A 20,975-nucleotide genomic window follows, 5' to 3' on the forward strand; every position below is an offset into this window, starting at 1 on the left:
AATAAAAATAAATAAATAAATAAAAATAAACTAAAGCTAAACAGAAATGTAAACAAACAAAATAGACAAAATCACATAATAAAATTCTAAAAATGGACTAAAATTCCCTTAGTAATATACACTGTTCATTTGCATACAGGTGCATCTCAATAAATTAGAATGTCGTGGAAAAGTTCACTTATTTCAGTAATTCAACTCAAATTGTGAAACTTGTGTATTAAATAAATTCAATGCACACAGACTGAAGTAGTTTAAGTCTTTGGTTCTTTTAATTGTGATGATTTTGGCTCACACACCTGGATCAAGCTCACAAACTGCCTTTACTGACGTCAGAAGCTGCATTTTTCTTTAATTACACATCGTGTGTTCCTTCTTCCTGGTTGTCAGAGTCAATCACAGTTTATGGCTGCATCCCAGTTTGCGTACTTTACTATTAAAAGTATACACTTTTTCCAAAGTGTTTAATTAAAAAAAAGTAATACTTTTATTCTGCAATAAATTGATCAAAAGTGACAGTAAAGACACAACATTTATAATAAGAAATGTTTCTTGAGCTGCATATTAAATGATTTCTGAAGGATCATGTGACACTGAAGACTGGAGTAATGATGCTGAAAATTCAGCTTTGATCACAAGAATAAATTACATTTTACAATATATTCACATAGAAAACAGTTATTTTAAGTGACAATATTTCACAATTATATATATGTTTTTCTATTTGTGATCAGATAAGTGCAGTCTCATGAGAGAGATATTTGACGAGGAAATAGCACTGTCAAAAATAAGCAACGTCAAACGATAGCAGGCGACAGATAAATGTAATTTTGTCAGTCTGAAGGATGTATTATATCAACACATATAAAGGGTTTACAAATGCTTCAAGCTGCTTCATAGTAAAGTATGCACACTGGGATGCAGCCATAAACTGTGATTGACTATAAATTGCATAAATACTCATTACAGGAAGTGCAATTAAGGAAGAGACAGGCCTGCACTTCCCACCCGCCCCAGAGACCTGAACAGATTGTGTGTGTGTGCTCATTAGCTTAGTTTCTACACAGTCAAGACCGCAGCTCTGTGCAAAGAATGGCACTTTAAGCAACCATTACCCATCATGCCCCAGTATAAAAGATCCACTTTCATCACACCCTATCATTGCTCATCCTCTGTGTCATTCTGCTCTCTGCTGATCTTTGAAAAGAGCTGCGTTCCTCCAGTTCCCCAGAGGAATATTTTATTTGAGTCAATGTCATTTCTGGCACGTTATATTTAAGCATCAACTTTGTCCTGGATGTCTAAAATTCTTAAGGTGAAATATACAAAGACGTACAGTATATGAGATAAGCGATAAGTGTTGACATATAGTACAGTGTGTGCTCACATAGCTCACATACTTAAGAAATGTTAGAGATCTCTGACTTCTGATTGTGTACTTTTCTAATGTGAGCACAGTTTGAGATTTCTGAGATCTTTCTTAAACTCTAGAAGAGAGACGTTTGTGAGTTCACTGGGGACCATGTGCTCTCCATTCAATCGCACTGATGTCTAGCAGAAATATTTAAGATATTAACAAGATTTGTAATTTCCTTGTCTTTTTGAGGAGCTGAAATTCAATTTGGGTACATAAAACCCAAGAGAAAGTTTTAAATATGGATATTTTTCTTACAAAAACGCATCACTTCACGTCAGAAGGCCTTTATTAACCCCCTGGATCCATGTGGAGCACTTTTTATAATGGATGGGTGCACTTTTTTGGGGTTCAAAATGGGGACCCCCATCCACTGCCATTATAAAGATTTTTTCTTAAAACATTTTTTTCTTAATACTGTGATATAAACTTGCAATTGTGTGTTAGAAAGTAAAAAATTGCGAAATATAAACTCGCGATTCTGAGAAATACAGTCAGTCTTTTTTCCTCAGAATTGGATTTTAAAGAACTTAGATTGGCAAGATATAAACTCATAACCGTGAGAAAAATGTCAGAATTGCAAGTAAAAATGCAGTTATATTTTTTATTTTTTATTAAGTGGCAGAACTGGCTGAAATAGAATGGCACCAGTTGTTATGATGTAAACTAATATGAGAACAGTAATAGTCTAATAATGGGATTAGTAGTATAATAATTCTGAATGTTATGGGTGTAAAAGTATCTAGGGTGATGATAAAATGCACGTTTAAATGCAAAGAGCTTTCCACATCTCCTGTCATGTATGTGTCCATCATTTCCTGACCTGAGCTTCATCATTTGACAGTCAAATCACCCAACTCGGCACAATGAGAGAGAAATAGAGAGAGAGAGAGTGACTCACAAATGAGTTTCCGTGGAGATTGCACGGGCGAGAGGCAGATGAGTTTGTCCTTCTGTTTTGAGAGTGAACTGCAGAGGTTGAGCTTTGTTTCTGATGGGATGTCGTGAGTTAAGCGTTCGAGACAGAAAGTGTCATCACTCGTATGCTTGAGTGGGATGGGAGCAGCATTCTGTAAACTTTACGGCAAAATTACCCAGCAAGTCAAACATCAATCTTCAGGTAGGTCATAACAGCGACGGGAACTGAAAAAAACCCCCCATCAGATGGACTTATTAAGTCAGTGAGAAATGCCTCATGTAATCTACATTGGATGAACAGGCAAGTGTATGTGCATCATGTTTCTGTGAACACTGGTGAGGACTGGAAAGCAGAGGATGCTCAGCTTATTGTCTATCCATGTTCATTCATTTTCCATCCAGTGCATTTTTGAGATAGATATTGAATCATTTCAGCATCAGAAAGCATGCAAGTTTTCATATGCAAGACATGAAATTCATGAATGCAAAATACATAGAAATAGAGATTATTTTAACAATGCATTGTATTTAATGCTCAAACGACTGTCAGTTTTATACTGTCTAAATGTACATGGAGTTTTTCTTCCACTTTCCTTAAACACGTCTAAGCTTTTCTACGTTAAGATTTTGCATGTGCGCCATCTTATTTGCAAACCGATATTTTGCTTTCCATTTAGCCTGCCAGAAAAACCACTGTATTTCACTAAATCTCCTACAGACCAGAACAATTATGATGCAGTTTGTTTAGGAGAGCACTCTAAACTGGGTGAAAGGATATGATAAAACCACTCCAAATACCTCAGAAATGCTTTAGAAATGCCCTAAGACTCTAGCAACCACAAAGCAACACCCTAAAAAATATTCTGAATCATATTGTGTGTTATTAACTTATTATTTAACACATACTGTGGAGTAACACAGCTGCCTCTTCTTGTTTTCTCTCCTGCAGGTTGTAAATACACGTGTCATGCTCAGTGCCGTGACCAGGTGGCGCTAGACTGTCATCAGAACGGATCCATTAATGGCTGCCAGCTCAGCCCTCTTGCTCAGGACCATCTTAACAACAATCAGTCATCACACAGCGTGAGTACAGAGTTCATTTGTGTCTGCTTTCACGTTTGCATGCACATTCAATTCAATGTCATCTGAAATACAGAAGTTCAACTTTCACTGAATGACAACAATCAGTCTGATAGAGATGGTTAGGTGTGACCACAAGGGGGAGATCAGTTGCAGATAAATGGCCTAAACTAGTCTCAATATTGCTGTAAATGTAGCTTGAGCAATTTTATATTAATTCTTGGTCTTGTGCATGTTATTTTAATCTTCATTTGGCAGATAACAGATTAATAGTCCTTTAGTAAGTTTGAAGGGCGTGTTTGTCATAGGTTGCTCTTAGTAATTATTGCTTTACTTTAGTCTTTACTTAGACGCAATGGTGTGATTTAGCTAAAGAGAAAAAATTATAATAATAATAGTAATTTATGCACTGTTATTTAGCACCATATGAGTTTAAAATCACACGATCAGTCCCATTGCACGTGGCATGGAAATTACAATAGCAGAATTCCTCTGGTCCCCATAGTGTCCAGTTTTGTTCTCATGCGTCTGTGCTGTGAAGACTGTCACCCCCGATGCTCTGTAAACTGTGCGGTATGAATGAAAGACGAGCTCTGTGTATGTGTGTCTGTGACCCGGCGGGGTCAACAGACAGGTTAGTGTGGTATGTGTACTATTCACACTAATCCAGATCTGTCAGTTTAGTCCATAGCAGGAAGAGATATTGGAATATGTAAATTGCTGCATTACTGTGACTACAGAGGCTGACTGTGTTGTGACTGGTTGAAATACAAAATGGATTCAAATTATTTGAAAACTTTCAAGAACATGTCAACATTTCAAAACAAATGCACTCCATAATCAAAAAAAAAATATATATTTTTTTTTTGCATGATGAAGTCTTTTTTGGGAGCTTTTTTTGGATTATGACATTATTATCATGATAACTGGCCACATTTATTCTCCCAAATTGTTAGTAGCCTAATGTAAAGTAAAATAATTCTCATTACTGTATAGTGGTGAAAAACTGAAGATGCATGATAGTATTTCTAATCTGTTCTGATTTTAATTATATTTAAATTGAAATGTAATTAAATTTATAATATAACATAATATAATTTAAATGTAATAAAAAATGATGTGTGTGCCAACACAATTTACATTAATAAGAAAGGTTTTTGCATTATAGTAGTGAAAATTTGACAGGATAATGTGCTTAATTATGGTAATTGTCATCAAAATACACTTAATAGTCCTAAAAAAGGGTTTTCTTTGTGCAAAATATAACTATAGCTTTTTTCCCCTTTTAATTTTGGGGGTAAAATATGACTCAGACATTTCTTTGTGACATTGACCCACACAGCAAAGCTGTGAATCATATAGGTCATGTTAAGCTTTGCAAGAAATCTCAGCTGTCCTTTATTTTTGTTACAAATGTGTTCATGTGACCCAGTTTAATCACATTTTTTGACATATACCAAAGAAATGTGAATGCGCACTGTTGCTAAGTTATGTGGTTTGCTACTATTCATGTTATACGGTTTGTTTAGAATCAGAATCAGAATGAGCTTTATTGCCAGGTATGTTTACACACATACGAGGAATTTGTTTTCGTGATAGAAGCTTCCACAGTGTAACAGAATGACAGCGACAGAACAAAAACACAGATAATAAAAAATAAAAATAAATAAAACATTTAAAATAGAACAAGTAAATAAGGAATAAAAATATATAATTGACAATTGTATGTGCAGGTATATTACAATTGACAGTTTTGTATGTACAGGTATATTATGTGCAAATTTGAGGTGTAGATTGAGTATGAGTGTTAGATAAATAAGTGTATGAGTGAATAAATAGTGTGTGTTCCACAGTTATTGTCAAGTGTTCATGAGATGGATGGCCTGAGGGAAGAAACTGTTCCTGTGTCTGGTCGTTCTGGTGCTCAGAGCTCTGTAGCGTCGACCAGATGGCAACAGTTCAAAGAGGGAGTGTGCTGGATGTGAGGGGTCCAGAGTGATTCTGCCAGCCCTTTTGCTCACTCTGGATGAGTACAGTTCTTGGAGAGAAGGGAGGGTTGTACCAATGATTCGCTCAGCAGTCCGGACTACCCTCTGTAGTCTTCTGAGGTCAGATTTGGTAGCTGAGCTGAACCAGGCTGTTATAGAAGTGCAGAGGATGGATTCAATGATAGCAGAGTAAAACTGTTTCAGCAGCTCCTTTATTTGTCTTATGGATGTTCAGTACGTACTGCACTGTTAGATGACGCTGTATCGTGTGTGACATCTGAAGTTGGTTCATTAGTAATTTGGGATTAAACATGGGTGTGTACATTCTCACAGCACAGTGAGAAACCAGCTGTCTATCGTTCATTTTAGCGTGACTCTTCATACAGACCCTACATTCCAGAAGCCTCCTCCCGCTGAGGACAGTTAGTTGAGTCAGCCAGATTCACTTAGACTGATTTGATTTGGCTGTGCGTCACATTGGGTCTAGAGTTTATGCCTGCATCATATTTCTGCCTGCAACAGATGCCAAATATCACAGATAACATGATGTTTGACTAGGTTAAACATGCTATTCTACAGAACCACATGTCATTATGTAAAAAAATGTGTGTTCAGTCCCATTCAGTTCACATTTATTTGTAAAATGCTTTTCACAATACATATTGTTTCAAAGCTGCTTCACAGGAAATTCACAGTTTTGCTAATGTTATCATTGTTATGAAAACGTTATTTCTGAATGTTATCCGAATGTTCAAAACATTCAGTTTTTTGAACGTTTAACTTGGTTATGCAAGCGTGAAACATTCAATTTTATAATTTTGCAAACATTATGAGAATGTTATATGCTAGAATGTTCTATGAACGTTCTGAAAAAAGTAATAACACTTAAAAATGTTACATCTAAATAAAATGTTTCGGGGGATAAAAGTGTGAATGTTTTTGTGCTAACATTTTGAGAACATTACATTCCGTTTTTTGAGAACTGAACAAATGTTCTATTAACGTTACTTGAAGAATGCTTGAACAACTTTGAGAAAACTTTATAGCCAAAGTTTTGGAAACGTTCCCTGTTAGCTGGGTAGTTGATGTCACATGTTCGTATAAGCAGAAACAATGAACATATTAAAGTAATGATTATGTGATGTGAAAATTTGGGCAATTTTTATGTTGATTCAGACTTGCTGTCATTTGACAATAATGAAGTATCAGTGCACAACATGTTCTGGTTTCTTTTTGCTTGTGCACTTTGGTAAATTTGCTGTTGGACTGCTCAGAATGGGTTGGAGCCAGCTGATCTTTGAGTGCTAAAATTCAGTTAGGCCAGTAAAATTTAATGAGTGATTTTTTTTATGGAACCTCAAGTATTGCATTAATTGTGTAGGCTTAGAATGACATTTGCTTTGAAGGAGTTTGCTAGAAGAATTTGGCAACTATTGCTCCAATAATGCAGCTTGGGAAAATATGTCATTCTTGGCTGGATTGGAATGCTAGAAGAATTCATTTTGTCTTTTAACTGTCACATGATGACCTAAGGGAACCTATAAATACCCTACTATGTAGGTCAGGCCTTTTGACCTAATTGAGGACCACAATCTATGACCATAATTCACTTTTAGTTCATGCAACTTTAAAGAAGACAAACCCTCTTAGCAGAATAAGCAGGTAGGTGTTTTCCCACAGGTATGAGATTAGAAACTGCCTGGTTTAAGAGCTAATCCCTTCTCTTTCTTCAGATCTTCAGATCTCGGGTCCTAAAGAGTGTTTTTAATTAAACTAGCCTACATTTGTAAATGAAACCATGGAGCGCCTAAAACTGAAGACCCTTTGACAGAACACCAGAGTGCGGTTGCTGTGGCTACTTCTGTATTAAACAGTAATAAAGTACCTTTCCATGGAAAAGCGTACCCAGCCCGTCTGCATGTGAATGAGTGCTTGCTAATTGCTCCCAGCCGTCACCACATTCAGAAGGCCCGGATTAGCCGACAGGATCAGCTGGATGTAAAAATGGAAAGCTCAGCAACGGGTCGGATTGCATATTGCGATATTTACAAACCTTTGGGTCTGATAACAACCCTGATCCTTAAAACTTGTAGTGGATTGTTCTGACTCCAAAATTTGAATGAGCCAAGATATAATATTAGATATATAATTTGAATCAGCGAAACAGACTTTAAAATGTCAAAATTACAGTAAACATACTGAAGTAAAGATATGCCAGTTAAAGGCACTATGCAGGTCAAATTTGTTCTCACAATCCATAAGGCCTTATCTTCATCCTTCCACTCACTTTTCATTCAATCATAGAGCCATTGAATGTTCAGTCTAGAGAGTTGAATCAAGCTGTTGTTTATAGAGGTCAGGTCCACCTCAGCCCAATGTTTATGTTTAGATAAAACAATTTTAACCAAAGTAGATGCTTTTCTGGGGGTTTAGACTGCTGAATTCAAAAGATTGTGGGATAACATAGACATTTTTGCCTGTATGTACTGTAGACACCAGACCGACATACAAAGAGTCTTTAAAACTTCAAGTGACCTTCTGAAACCCACCACAAGACAAGACGGAACCTGTCCTGGAGTCAAACCGTGAACTGTGGGCCTCCTTTGTGTGGATTCTGGTACCAAATTACAATCTATTTAGTCTTTCTTTACTGTCTGGATATGTGAGGTTTGGCTGGAGAAAAGACTATGATTTCCATCTAGGGATAGTGAACACTGATTGTTTGTGTAGAAAACCCTGATCTCAGGTTGGATCTCGCTAGAGTTTAGACTGAGAAGCTGAGGTCACTGTCTGTTTCAGCTTCCCTCAGATTCTTGTCTTTTCGAGTTCACCTCTCATATATTGATTGTCCCAAAATAATAACTTCTGGAGTATCTGAGAAGAGGGAAACTAACACTTTTAAATGCTACAACCTTATGAATAATGCTCCTTTTGGGTGTTTCTTGGAGTCATGTGTCTGTTGTCATGCACTGTAGTGTTACTGTGCCTTTGGGTGCTGGCGTTTGCTTTACAGTATAGTTACATAAATGACTTGGTAAAAATAGATTAAAGTGCCAGAGGATAAAAACACTTATATCACTTGTGCTTTTTGTGTTACATGAAGTCGTGTAAAAGTTTGAGCCTAAAACAGAATTAATTTTCAAAACTACAGTCATCTTTGCAAAGTAATCCTTAAGTTACCTTGATTCAGTGGTCTCTTGAAGTATAATTAAAGAGCAAACACTATACCTGTAGCAATTTGTCATTACAGGTTTAGCCTTATAATTTAGGACAATTAGAGGACTGAAATGGCTTTACGCTCTGACCTCCCAAACCACACCCTCCCAGATGAGATCATTAATGACTGTAGTAAGGTGTGTACTTCCTGAGGTCATCTACACATCCACAGAAAACTTTTTTTATGTATAAGAAATTGTTGAAAGTTGATTTACGAGACATTCCACACGTCCTCATGTAAATACTGGCACATAAACCGAGCCTGTGTGCTGGGAACATGAGCCATACCCCCTTCGCATAGGAATGTGGGTAATGTGTAATCAAGGCTACGGCCCACAGCCGGGAAAACTACAGGTTGCAGTCACAGGTCACCTCTGTGTCCCTCCTGCCAGACCCTATTGTTCTGGAGCAGAGAGAAGTGGGCTTGGGAATGAGTTTCCTTGCGGACTGAGACATTTTCACACGCTCCTTGGAAACACTGATTTATGGAAGTTGCTTCTACTTCAATTTGTTATGTATTTTAAGTAGTTTGTGCTGCATCCGCAAATAAAACGTATTTTAAAATGTTTTAGAATTTTAGAATCATTGTCGTTTTTGAGTGAGAACTAGTGTTAATTCTGAATAAAACTGATCTCATGAGAAAATATAACGATTTTCTGAGATGACAATTTCGTATGAATTTGTACGATGTGATTTGTATGAAAATTTATGATTTTTAGGGAAAAAAAGTAAGCATGATACTCCATCTCTAAAACTAAACATGGTAAACAGATTGTAAAAAAACATACAAATGGGATCGTACACACTTATAAAATTTAAGGCCCATTCACACCAGAAAACTAATTGGTACAAATGTTATTCGTATGAAAATGTATGATTTTTAGAAAAAATAAAAAAGTAAGCATAAAGCTCTACCCCTAAAGTTAACCATTGTAAACACATTGTACTAAAACATACAAATGGGATTGTATGAACTTGCACAGTTTAAGGCCCATTCACACTATAACTATAAAGATAACTATAACGTTTAGTGTCCACACCAGCAGCCAGTAGCATTCCGTTATTTTGTCGTCTGCTGTTTTCAATGTGCAAGTCCTTTAAGGGTATGTTTACACCACATTGATTACATTAATGAATATATCCTTCGCGTTTCTGAAAAAAGATTTGCGTGAAGACTACTATTTTGTCAAAATGATCCCCGCAAAAATGGTGTATAATGCTGTATAATGCATGCCAGGCCAGTAGTTGGTGATGTCACCTGGTAAAGAAACGCTACACATTTGCGCACATACGCATTCCTATAGAATAAACATGTAATATGCACGTGTATGACGTCACCATTTTCACAATTTTGCATTTTTGTAGTTTACACAGAAACAATAATAGTATCATTTTCAAAAGTTTGCATTTTCATGCTCCAAAAATGCCCTTTTCGTGTAAATTAACAGCCAAAATGCATAAAAGGTTCCATTTTTAGACAAAAATTGTGTCATGTAAACACTTCCTAAAGCTGGGTGGATTCTAATTGGCTGTCAATCATTAAACACATGGATTCCAACAATATTTTATTTCTAACCAAAGACAGATTAATGAACTATTTTACTCGGCGGAAGAATTGTTTGTGCTGATTATTACTACTAATAAATTAATAATTTTTTTATTGAGCATTGGTTTATATTATCATATCACCCCCTCCGTTTATGAAAGAAACTTTATTTAAATGAACACTAATCAGGTACGCAGGTAGGGGACGCAACAGGAGCCAGTGTATGAGGAACTGTTTGTCATTGTGTGGGTGTGTTCTGGTTCAGTCAGTTTAGTTTGAAAGTGTTAGGGAAGGACTCGACCGGGCGCGTTTTCCGTGGGTTTTGAGGTATTTATGGTGTTTCCACACTTCATACGTTTATTAGTTATAGATATAACGTATTTAACCAGAAACGAAAAAGTGTTTTTGCAATTTGCCGACTGTTTCGTCTTTTAGGGAGCAGTAAAGCCGATGGTTACGGAGCCTCAGCGACTCGCGTTCACGTTTCGCAGCGTTGGTTCACCAACCCGTTTGACTTTATCATACAGTACTATTTTTGCGCGCATATAAAACCTGTTTTTGGATGTGTCAGAGTTTCTCTTCAAATGTCGTGGACGAGCACCATGAGTAGTGGATACAGTAGTTTGGAAGAGGATTCAGAGGAATATTTTTTCACCGCAAGAACTTCTCTGTTCAAAAAGCCTTCGCTTAAACCCACGAAGCTCAAGGTGAATATATTTACATTATATACATAACGTTACATGCTTACTTATCTAACTTATTTATTTATTTAAAAGTGTTTATTATTTAGTTTGTTTATGGAAGCCTTCCTGCCATATTGCTACAATGGCAAAACCATGTGTTGTAGTTTCTGTTTCAGATTTATAATCGATATATGTGAATAATATGTATACATATGAAGGCTAATAACTATATAGTGTTTATTGGTATCCAGGTGGGATCAGCTGCTCCTTTTAAAATGTTGATAAAACTCTCAGAGCTTATGATTCGTGAATAGTGTTTTGAACAATCATTAACAAGAGTTTAACCATATTCATGACATACTGCATATCTCATTGTTATTTAACTTGTTGCATACGTGAATGTCACAGTATGAGGCAGCTATCCCATCAGGCATGTCCTTGATATTTATGACCTTAAGAGAATGCCTCTTTTGTGTCAGACTTTATTAAGGAAGTACTGTTTCAAGCAGTGAATGGACATAAGAGGATGCGGGATGGTTTTAGCACAGCTTTGCACACTTAACACTTGTTTGTTTTGTTTTATTATGCATATTATCTTTATTTAGGGTGCTATTTGATTGTATGTGTGACTTCTGGTTTGTTTAAAAGCATTACGTCATGCCATCGTGGATTGGAAGTTATGTTGAAGCAGGCCATTCACAGTTCACAAAATTTTTTTCATGCTTCTCAATTGGCTGACATTAGCATGCTCATTTCAAAGACAACTGCTCATAATTTCACAGTTTTATTGCCTGTCTCAGTCGCTGGTAAAACTAACCAGTGTGACTGACCACATGTGATTACACAGTCATGTGTGACAGTAAGGGGGGCTCAAAGAGAAAAGATTCACAGTATCACCCCCACATTTCTGTCAATTACCCGATTGTGAGAAAAATGTCAGCAGAGAGAAGTTTTCACAAAGTTAATGTTGTCATGTGACTTCCATTTTCCAGGGGGAAACTGTTGCAGATTGTGTTAGTGGGTTTCTAGGGCTCTGTTCCAAAACCTAGTGAGCTGCCTACTAGGGCTGTGCGATTTGGGGGAAAATATCAAATAGGGATTTTTTTTTTTGGACAGATATTGCGATTGTGATTTGATTTCCGATTTTAAATTTGCAAAGTCAAACTTCAGCTCAATATTGTCAGTAATGTGCAGCACAGTATGGGTATCATTACCCTGCTGAAAAAAACAATAGAAACCATCACAGAAATTCTTATAGTTTCCATTAAACCATTCCATTATTAACATTATTCCAATAGGAATGACTGTTGTTCTATTGGTTGCCATCTGCCAGATTACATCCCACCAATAGAATCCATCAAATAGACACCATTATAGTTTACATTAAAACCAAACAAATTCCCATTATAACCCTGAAATCCATTACATTTGTTATTGTGTTTTGGGAGGGGTTCTATTGTTTTTTTTCTTCAGCAGGCAAGATTATAATGGTATAACTACTTTTACCGAATTAACTTAATTACTGAATTTCACAGAAAATATTTGTTTATTTTTTATAAATAAAGTTCTGTATTTCTTAAGTCAATTATTAAAGTATTACATTAATTTATTCATTTTAAGTATTTGGGATTTTAAGGGCAAGTGGAAAATGTGCTGAATGTTTCATTTCATCCAAGTGAAATTAGCAAGCAGTTAGACTGAATTTACATTCGTTTTGATTATTGATCTGACCCAGTAGACGCCATAATCCCACTCTGTCTCTCTCCCGTCCCGCGTTCCGTTTTTTTGTTTTGTTTTTAATGGTGGGTGTTTACGCAGTTGGCTAGAGCAGTGCTGATTGGGGAGAACGGAGGTGTGCTCCCTCTTGCCCAGGGCAAGTTAGATTGCAACTCAAGGCTGGCAGTCATGCATATGCTCTGGAACAGAGTAATATCGCGTCCACATCGCAGGCGTTGCAATTAGGAAATCGCAACGTCTCAAATCGTGATTTCGATTAATCGCACAGCCCTACTGCCTACATAGGCAATAGTTTAAGGCATCATATGCTTGCTGCCAAAGATAAGCTGCCTTTACAGAGAAGGCAGTCCCAGGATGCATTGCAGCAAGCTCAGTGAGAGCGTTACAATTCGGTCCTTTATACATTCTAAGTTTTATTCTCTAGTTAGAAGAACGCAAGAGAGGTCACTAGATTTGAGTCTGTCGCCATTATAAAGTCTTGACGTATCAAATTCCAGGCTTTTAGAATGTGCAGGCTACACATGCGGTGTGTAATGACCATCCATCGTGTAAAGTAGCAGCTGTAGAAGGAATTGCTCAAAAAGGAATGAGTCAGTTCCTTAAACAGCCCAGTACATTTCTATAGCTCACTTCCTGTTACTTCATTCTGACAAAGAAGCCCCCTCTGTCCAAACTATTTCATCATCAGCAAAGCTAACCCAAAATCTGGCTTTTCTCAGAAGGGCACTTCAAAGTATGTGCAAGATACAAATAGATACTTAGTATCTACAAAATGTGTGTGCAATATCTAAGCGGAGCAGATATGCCCTGTACTTCATCTGTTTTGTCACCTCTTGCATGCCACATATGCACTGACCCTGGGAAACAGCTGCTGGGGCAGGCATGCAAAACAGCAGGATCATGGGGGTTTGTGTGGGACACAGCGCTCAGTTCATACAGAGAAACTTTGAGATACTTCGTGAAAATCATTACGGTTTATTTTGTTGCATCATTTAATTAACTTCATTTTAACTTCAGAATGCAGTACAGGTGCAGTTTAAACATTTAGGACTTATTATCAAAGTAAGTCATCCCAAATCTGTATGAGTTTCTTTTGTCTGTTAAACACAAAATAACATATTTTAAAGAATATCAGTAACCAAAAAGTTAGAGGAAGCTAACATGTTCATGTTTGATACAACTTGAGGGTGAGTAAAGTATGACAGAATGTTCATTTTTCGGTAAACAATCCTTTTAAGCAGCCGTTTATCTTTACACTGAGAGAGAGTGTGAATTGTGTTGTTGAAGTTGCTAAAAAGTTTTCCTGGCTTTCAGAGAGTTTTGCTTTTTTGGACAGTGTAGGGAAAAAGGCCTGACAGTGCTGAAGAAAGACAGACGTTATCTACAGTCCGCAGGCTGTTTTTATAACTCAGAAACCTGAAATTAATTTAGCGATTGTACATTCACAGAAAAAACTCAAAAGTGCTTACTGTGGGTGAAAAAAGCCCAGCCGCTACTGTACCAGTAGATCATTGCAGTTATGTGCATGTTTACAGTAACTCAATTTGCGAGTGTTTGTGGCAGCGTTGTGCCATTTGGCATTGAATGGTTTGTGTCTGACGTCATTGGCCTTGAATATTCACATGCTTTGCCAACACAGGCGCTGAATGCACAAAGAAACTTAGCCCTGAACTCTTGTGAAAGTTTCTCATCCATTGTTTAACGCTTTTCCAGGTTAATCCTGAGATTTCCACTCGGCATGTTTTAGCCGTCAGATACTGATCGTCAAGTCATTACGTCAATTCATCATTAGGGATCAGGTGATCGGTCAAATTATGTGGATCATTAATCACGTTGATGATGTGAATTGCGTCTGGTAGCTGCAGGAGTTCATGCACTCACTGAGCATTATATGAAGACTTTCATGTCTAAATCTAAATCTCGAGGATGTTAATGCAAACCTTTGCTGACTTCAGTCTGAGTTTACACGAATCCTGCATAGACGCCTGCTTGCTGTAAATCCAGACCGAGCAGCCAAGAGAAGAATATGTGTGCTAGAGACGATAATATTCACAGAACTGGAACTAATGTTTATTTCACACTACCCATATCTCTTCAAACAAACCAGAATAGACATTTATAGACTGGTAAAACATTTCCCACTAAAATTCTTGAATGGACCACCAAAAGCTTTAGCATTTAAAAGAAGAAATAATAGGCTGCATTGCAAAGGTCTTGTGGCAAAGATTGACTGTTTATAATAAATAATCTTACCATTTATAGCAGATATTTTGATTTGAGGAAGATTTGAGTAAAGCCTGGCTTTGTAAATTTCACAAAGTCATTTCGCTCCAAAATTCTCTTATTAAAATTATACTGTTGCAATAAATGAATAAATAAATTAAATTAAAACAAATAATAATAAAGCCTGTTTTTAGGGCCATTATTTCATAACAATTAAGTACATTTTCTCCTCAAAAAGGGTGATTTTATTATTGTAGTATGTTGTACTACAATACAACATGTACAACATTTTTAAATACTGTATTAGTCTAATAAGAATCGTTATAATTTAGAGAATTACAAAATTTAAATACTGTAATGAGTAATCTATTTAAGTAGTATAGTAAATTAAGTAATCTAGTAATGAGAATTTGACAGTAATGTGCAAATAATATTTTTGGTACTGTAAACATTTTATTTTAATTAATAAACTATACATTTTTATAATATTTGTATAATATTTTATTTGAAGTTTTTTTGTCTTTTGATTTTGAGCTGAAATGTGACCCGAACGTGTTCTATAAAAATATGCTAGTAGTGTCAGACCTTCACATGAGGGAAAACTGTTTAGAGAAGGTGTTGTGAAGCGTACATGCCGTTTATACTGCAATTGTGCAGCGAAAAACGAATTTTTCTCCAGACATAGTACGTTGAGCCACATGTTGCTCCGTTCATACCATGCAAACTCTCTTTTTATGCTTCTGTTTTGTCTGAGTTCATGTTTTGTGTTGTGCCCTTGCATCACAGAATGGAAAGAATTCCACTGTGTTTGTTCATCTGTCATCGCTGAATAAGTCACAGTTACATGAACATGAACAGATCGACCGGGTTTAGTGATTTCATATCCTGCTTTACACAAACCTGCATTTTTAAGAAATCAAAACAAATGTAGAGTATCACAGAGGTCTGAAGCAATATTTTGGACTATTTTGGGACTGTTCAGGGAAGCATCAGATTACAAGGCTCCAGTAGACCACTATGTTTGTTTTCATCAGGCATCAAACACAGCTAAAGAGAGCAATGCCACTTCATCTGATTAGTCCACAAAGTAGCATTGTGTGTCATGGAGGAGTATTTGATTATCATCCAGGTGTGTGTCTCCGGTCGCCTATTATAATCTGCCTTTGATGACAGAAACATTTAACAGTTCCTACCCAAAGTCTACACCTTTTCCAGCATAAGTAGTTGCATACCATGTCAATGCAACCATTAAAGCCTCAAGACCCCTGTCAATCTGATTGCTTTTGAGTGTCAGAGAGGCCTTTGATTTTTCTTCGAGCTTTGAAAATGGGTCAAAAGTTGACGTTTACAGACATGCACATCCCACTCGCTCTCTCTCATTGTTCGTGGTCACGGCTCTGTTAGACTCATGTGGATCCACATGTTGAGCATCTGGTTGCAGTTTCACAGAGAAGAGCTGTAATTATAGTAAAGAGGAAGATAAGACCAGATGAAGGTGGTTGTTTCTTGGTCTCGCTGTTACGGACCATCGGCTGAATGTCACACAAAACCTCAGCCTAGTCAGCAGATAAACTTTGCAACTGACATGGGAGCACATGTCATGCTTTGGGAATTAATTGTTGAATCTATGGAAAATCAAACAACAGTTGTTTTTAAGCAAAAGAAATGTTCTGCTTGACATTTCCATTGAATTGGAGCAATAAATCTAGTTTCAAAGTCCCCTCTGCTACATATAACAACAGTCTTTGCATTACATGACATGTTGTGTGGTATTAGAACTAGAATGGTTCTTGGTTTGGCCCATTTACAGTTGTCATGATGAAGTAGGTCATTTTTAATTTCAGAGAAACTTTGAACTTTTTTTTTCAGTTAGAGATATGGATCCATCAGGAAACGAGCTTAGACTCCAGAGTTTTCCTCGAGGGTTGTCGCTTTCTGGATTTCATTAGATGTAACTGTTGGCAGTTTTATTCAAGCACCTTAATCTGGTTAAATATTTGTTACAGCTTCCATTATCTCTGTCATTTTAAAACCTAAAATGGCCTTCAGTCCTTTCATCACTGTTGACATCAGTTTGTGTATATAACTTTCATGTTAGTCTAGTTGTTTGAATGAAATCGTTCACTAGAAAAAAACATACCCACATCGCAAACCCATGCAGAGATAAGGTTTGGTGAATGTGAGTTTGAAACCGGATAAGTTCTCCGAGTGCACAGGTCACATGGCTGCAATCACATCTGATCTCAGCCGCTTTCATTCTACTTCTTTCTTTGAAATCATTCTTAAGCCATCACTCCTCTGGAATGACATCATCGCTGAACACTGCGGTAAATGTATCCTATATCCCTTTGAACAAAGCTCCTTCTTATTCTTGTTATCGTCCCAGCTATATCAGGATCTTTTTGTGTTAGATTCACGAAATTTTTAGTGCACAATCTTACTTTTTTTTGTTGTTGTTGCTAGGTTATGATAAGATGACTGTGCCAGATCTTGTACACTCTTAGTTAAAACCCTCCATACTGGGTTAATTTTTATCACAAGCAATCGTGTACAGAGACGACATCCTGTTAATGATAAATTTGAAAGGCTCTGTTGTTGAAAGACTCTCCAACTTCAAATTAGCTGGACATGGCTCTGAAGGGCTAACAGAGGCCTATTTGACATCATGTATTCCCCCCTTTAGCCTACATTTATTACAGAGTATATCAGATTTGGCACTGGATATTTTCTGGTTTGTGATTTCATATTTCAGCTTTGTGGGGCATTTCATCAATCAAAAACAACAGATGAGCACCAGCCATGAAGTTTGAAAGTTTTTCCTCTTTCTTTCCCACAGTTCCCCATAGCTGTGGTGAGTGGGCAGGTTTCCTAAGAATTATGACCTTCAACGTCATACAGTGAGGGTATATTTCATTGATCTCTGAGCTCAGTGAATGCACTGTACTCCCATCAGATTTGTTATGATCAGGTTTGTTATGATCCGTCAGGCCGCCACGGTGAGTCAGACAGCTCCACTTCCTCTCTGTGTGAATCAACCCCGAATCATATTCAACTTGTAGTGTGCAGGACGGACAAGTCCTTTTGGTTTGTGAAGGGCTCAAGTTCCTCACTTTCTTAAGGAGTCTTCTTTCCGAGAAAAAGCAACAGACTTTTTTTTTACAGTATAGAGTTCTCTTTAGTTGCAAGCAAAACAAACCACACCCTGTTTTATGGTTCAACTCTTTATCTTATGTTATCAGTAATCTTTGAAGCTTACCCATAAATCCTAAATCAGACAGACGCCTTCTTGGTAATATTGCGAAGTACCTACAAATATGGTCTAGAATTACCCTAATTCTTTGGTTGAAAACTCTTTGAAACCAAGCTGTCAGTCACAAGTTACTATCCCAGCAGAGCTTTATGACATCAGAATGGAAATAGCTGGAAGGCATTGGTCAAGCTTTCCAATGAAAGCAGCTTGTAAGAGTCCTTGTGGGGTTCTTGTGTTATTGTTGGCCTTTCTGTGGAGGACAACAACAGTGGAGATGAAAGATCTTTTCCAGGTTCCTCACACACCTAGTACTGTTTAAGCACGCCTGGCTTGCGTAATATACATCGCGGTACTTTTTCTTGTTCCATTGGCGTTCCTTACAGACATAACAGAGTTATGAAACTGTAATTTGTAGGAGGACAAGTTTAGGAGAACATTGAGGGTTATAGGACCGTGTCTGATGGGTGTAATGAGGCATAATCGTGCATTCCCTTGTGAGGTGATGTTATAGTACTCATAATGAAAGATGAGTCATAGAACAGCGTGGATAGATAACCTCATGAATTATGCTGGTTGCGAAAGCACCAAAATACTGGTTGGAAGCTTCAAAACAGGTTATTCTTAGTATGAGTGTAAAACATGGATGCAATTGTGGGTAATTTTTTTACTGCGACAGCAGAGATTTGCAAATGCGAAACGGGGATCATTAAGGCCAAAGTATACTTCGGCCATCCATTGACCGAATGAGTCAAGTAGGTGTATCAAACTTGTCCATCTGTGCTCATCCACGGTTGAGTATACTTTGAAAGCTGGGAGGATTTGGAATTGTGCACGAGATGGAATTGAACGTGGAAAATTAATTATACCTGTGCCTTGAGCGATGCAACTCAATAAATCCAATGCACTGTAAAAAAAATTCCGTAAAATTTATGGTAAAAAAACTGGCAGCTGTGGTTACCGGAATTTTACCGTAAAAAATACGGTAGCAACATTTTAGGTTTTACGGTTTTAACTTAAATTTACAGTTAAATACCGTAATTTCATTAACTGATATAATGTTAATATACCAACCTACTGAAGTACTGAAATCTGTTTTGTACCTTTGTAATACACTGATAACCACCAAATGCAGGAGGTGATGAGAAAGTCACATGATGAATCAAAGCCCATCACAAGCAGCTTTTAAATAATAACATATATAGAAGGTGCACAGTGTCATTCACACAAACGCTAAACACCATCATGGTAACACACATGACACTGAAATAATGCAATAAACATTAATTTAACAACATTAGGTGTAACACACAATATAATATACAAAACTGATAAGAAAAAACTAAGAAGAAACATAGTTATTTCAACAAAACAACATCAAATTTGAAATGTAACGCAGGGAATTCTGGGAATATCAATTTACAGTTATTCACTGTAAATTATACGGTATTTTTCACTTCCAAAAACGGTATATTACCGTAAAATTTATGTCCAATACATGTAATGTCCAATACAGTTTTTCACCGTATATAGTAGGGGAATTTACCGTTAACCATTTAACAGGTTTTTACTGTAGCATTTTTACAGTCTTTTACCGTTAAATTCACGGTCACTTTTTACAGTGTGGTTAAACCCGAAGATTCTAGAATATGACTCAATATTTTTGTTTCACAACATGAAGGAAGTGTTACCATGAGTGTTCACCAAGCTTGCAACATGTTCCTTGGTGGTTTCCATTAGGGATGCACCGAATGTTCGGTAACCGAAATTATTCGGCCGAAAATAGCAAAAAAAACACTCTTACGGTAAATAAGCGAAAAAGACCGAATAAACTGTACCGAACAATGACGTGACGCGATCAAATAGCAACCTGCGTAGAGTGAGAGGCGCAATACAACGAACATGTCAGCAGTGTGGAAGCATTTAAAACTGTCCGAGAAAGACGCAAAAATCATTACAAGCACCGACAGCGAGATACTGTTTAGTACTGCATTGCATGTCTTCGATGAGAAGAGGAAGGGGTGATTGTTGCTGGTTACTGTATGATAATTGAAATCGCGAAATGGCCTTAAAACACTTAGTTAATAAACTGCAGAACGTCGTGTTTTCTAATACACGCACGCATTGCATTCTGACAGCGCTGCATGAACTCGCGGTGCTATCTGCTCGTTAGCCAGGGTTTAAAGTCCAAACCGCGAGGGAAATCTGCGCTGTAACATTGTACTCAGTTGCTCAGTCACATTTTTATGATTTTTTTTTTTACAAGGCACGTCCGACTGATTCACGTGCGACTTATTCGTAATGACTCATTTATAAATCTGCTGTTGTCTTCCTGCACATTTCCGCCAAAATAAAAGTTGAGAAAAAGCAATAACTTTATAAACAATCATAAATGTTAGTATTGTAATTTTACTGTTGTTCTGTAAAATAAAATAAAAATTAAGACAATAATAATGATAATAATTTCAACAGCTCTGTTAATACATTTATTATAACATTCACACATAGTGTTCAAATTGGTAATTGGTAATATTTTAAAAGAAGGTTCTTCTGCTCAGCAAGGCTGCTTTTAATTGTACAGTTAAAAATACATGCCTGATTCAAGAAGGGGGTCTGATGTAGGGGTGTGCGATATTGACAAAAAATAATATCTCGATATATTCTGGGATTTTATCGATAACGATAATTAGATGATATTTTGCTGAGTGTGTTATTGTGCTGGTACCTTAAGGACTGCCGAAGACAGCTGAATCCTAATGTTTTTAATATTCTTCATATTCTGTGTGGTGGCCAGTTCATACTGATAGAAATTAATCTTTTCCAATACGTTTAAACTGATTTTTACATTTTATGGGCATTTTTACCTTTATAAAGCCATTTTTTTCTGAAAGTGTCCATTATCTTTTGAGTCAAATTCTTACATTTA

General features: G+C 36.8%; 1 protein-coding gene across 2 annotated transcripts in view; it reads left to right on the forward strand.

The window, feature by feature from the left end:
* The first annotated feature begins 10,391 nt into the window (after positions 1–10,391).
* Positions 10,392–20,975, forward strand: part of rassf3 (Ras association domain family member 3) — a 24,011-nt gene continuing 13,427 nt past the window's right edge. Inside the window, exons 1-2 of one of the 2 annotated variants that reach the window (XM_016270328.1) lie at positions 10,392–10,486; positions 10,595–10,866. In XM_016270328.1, coding sequence (XP_016125814.1) covers positions 10,744–10,866 — 123 coding nt within the window. In that variant the 5' untranslated portion in view covers positions 10,392–10,486; positions 10,595–10,743. Of the gene's footprint in view, positions 10,867–20,975 lie in introns of both variants that reach the window. The other variant, XM_016270327.1, reaches the window with a different exon arrangement.

This window comes from Sinocyclocheilus grahami, unplaced genomic scaffold (assembly GCF_001515645.1).
Source record: "Sinocyclocheilus grahami isolate Dianchi unplaced genomic scaffold, SAMN03320097.WGS_v1.1 scaffold56.1, whole genome shotgun sequence".
NCBI classification, from domain to species: Eukaryota; Metazoa; Chordata; class Actinopteri; order Cypriniformes; family Cyprinidae; genus Sinocyclocheilus; species Sinocyclocheilus grahami.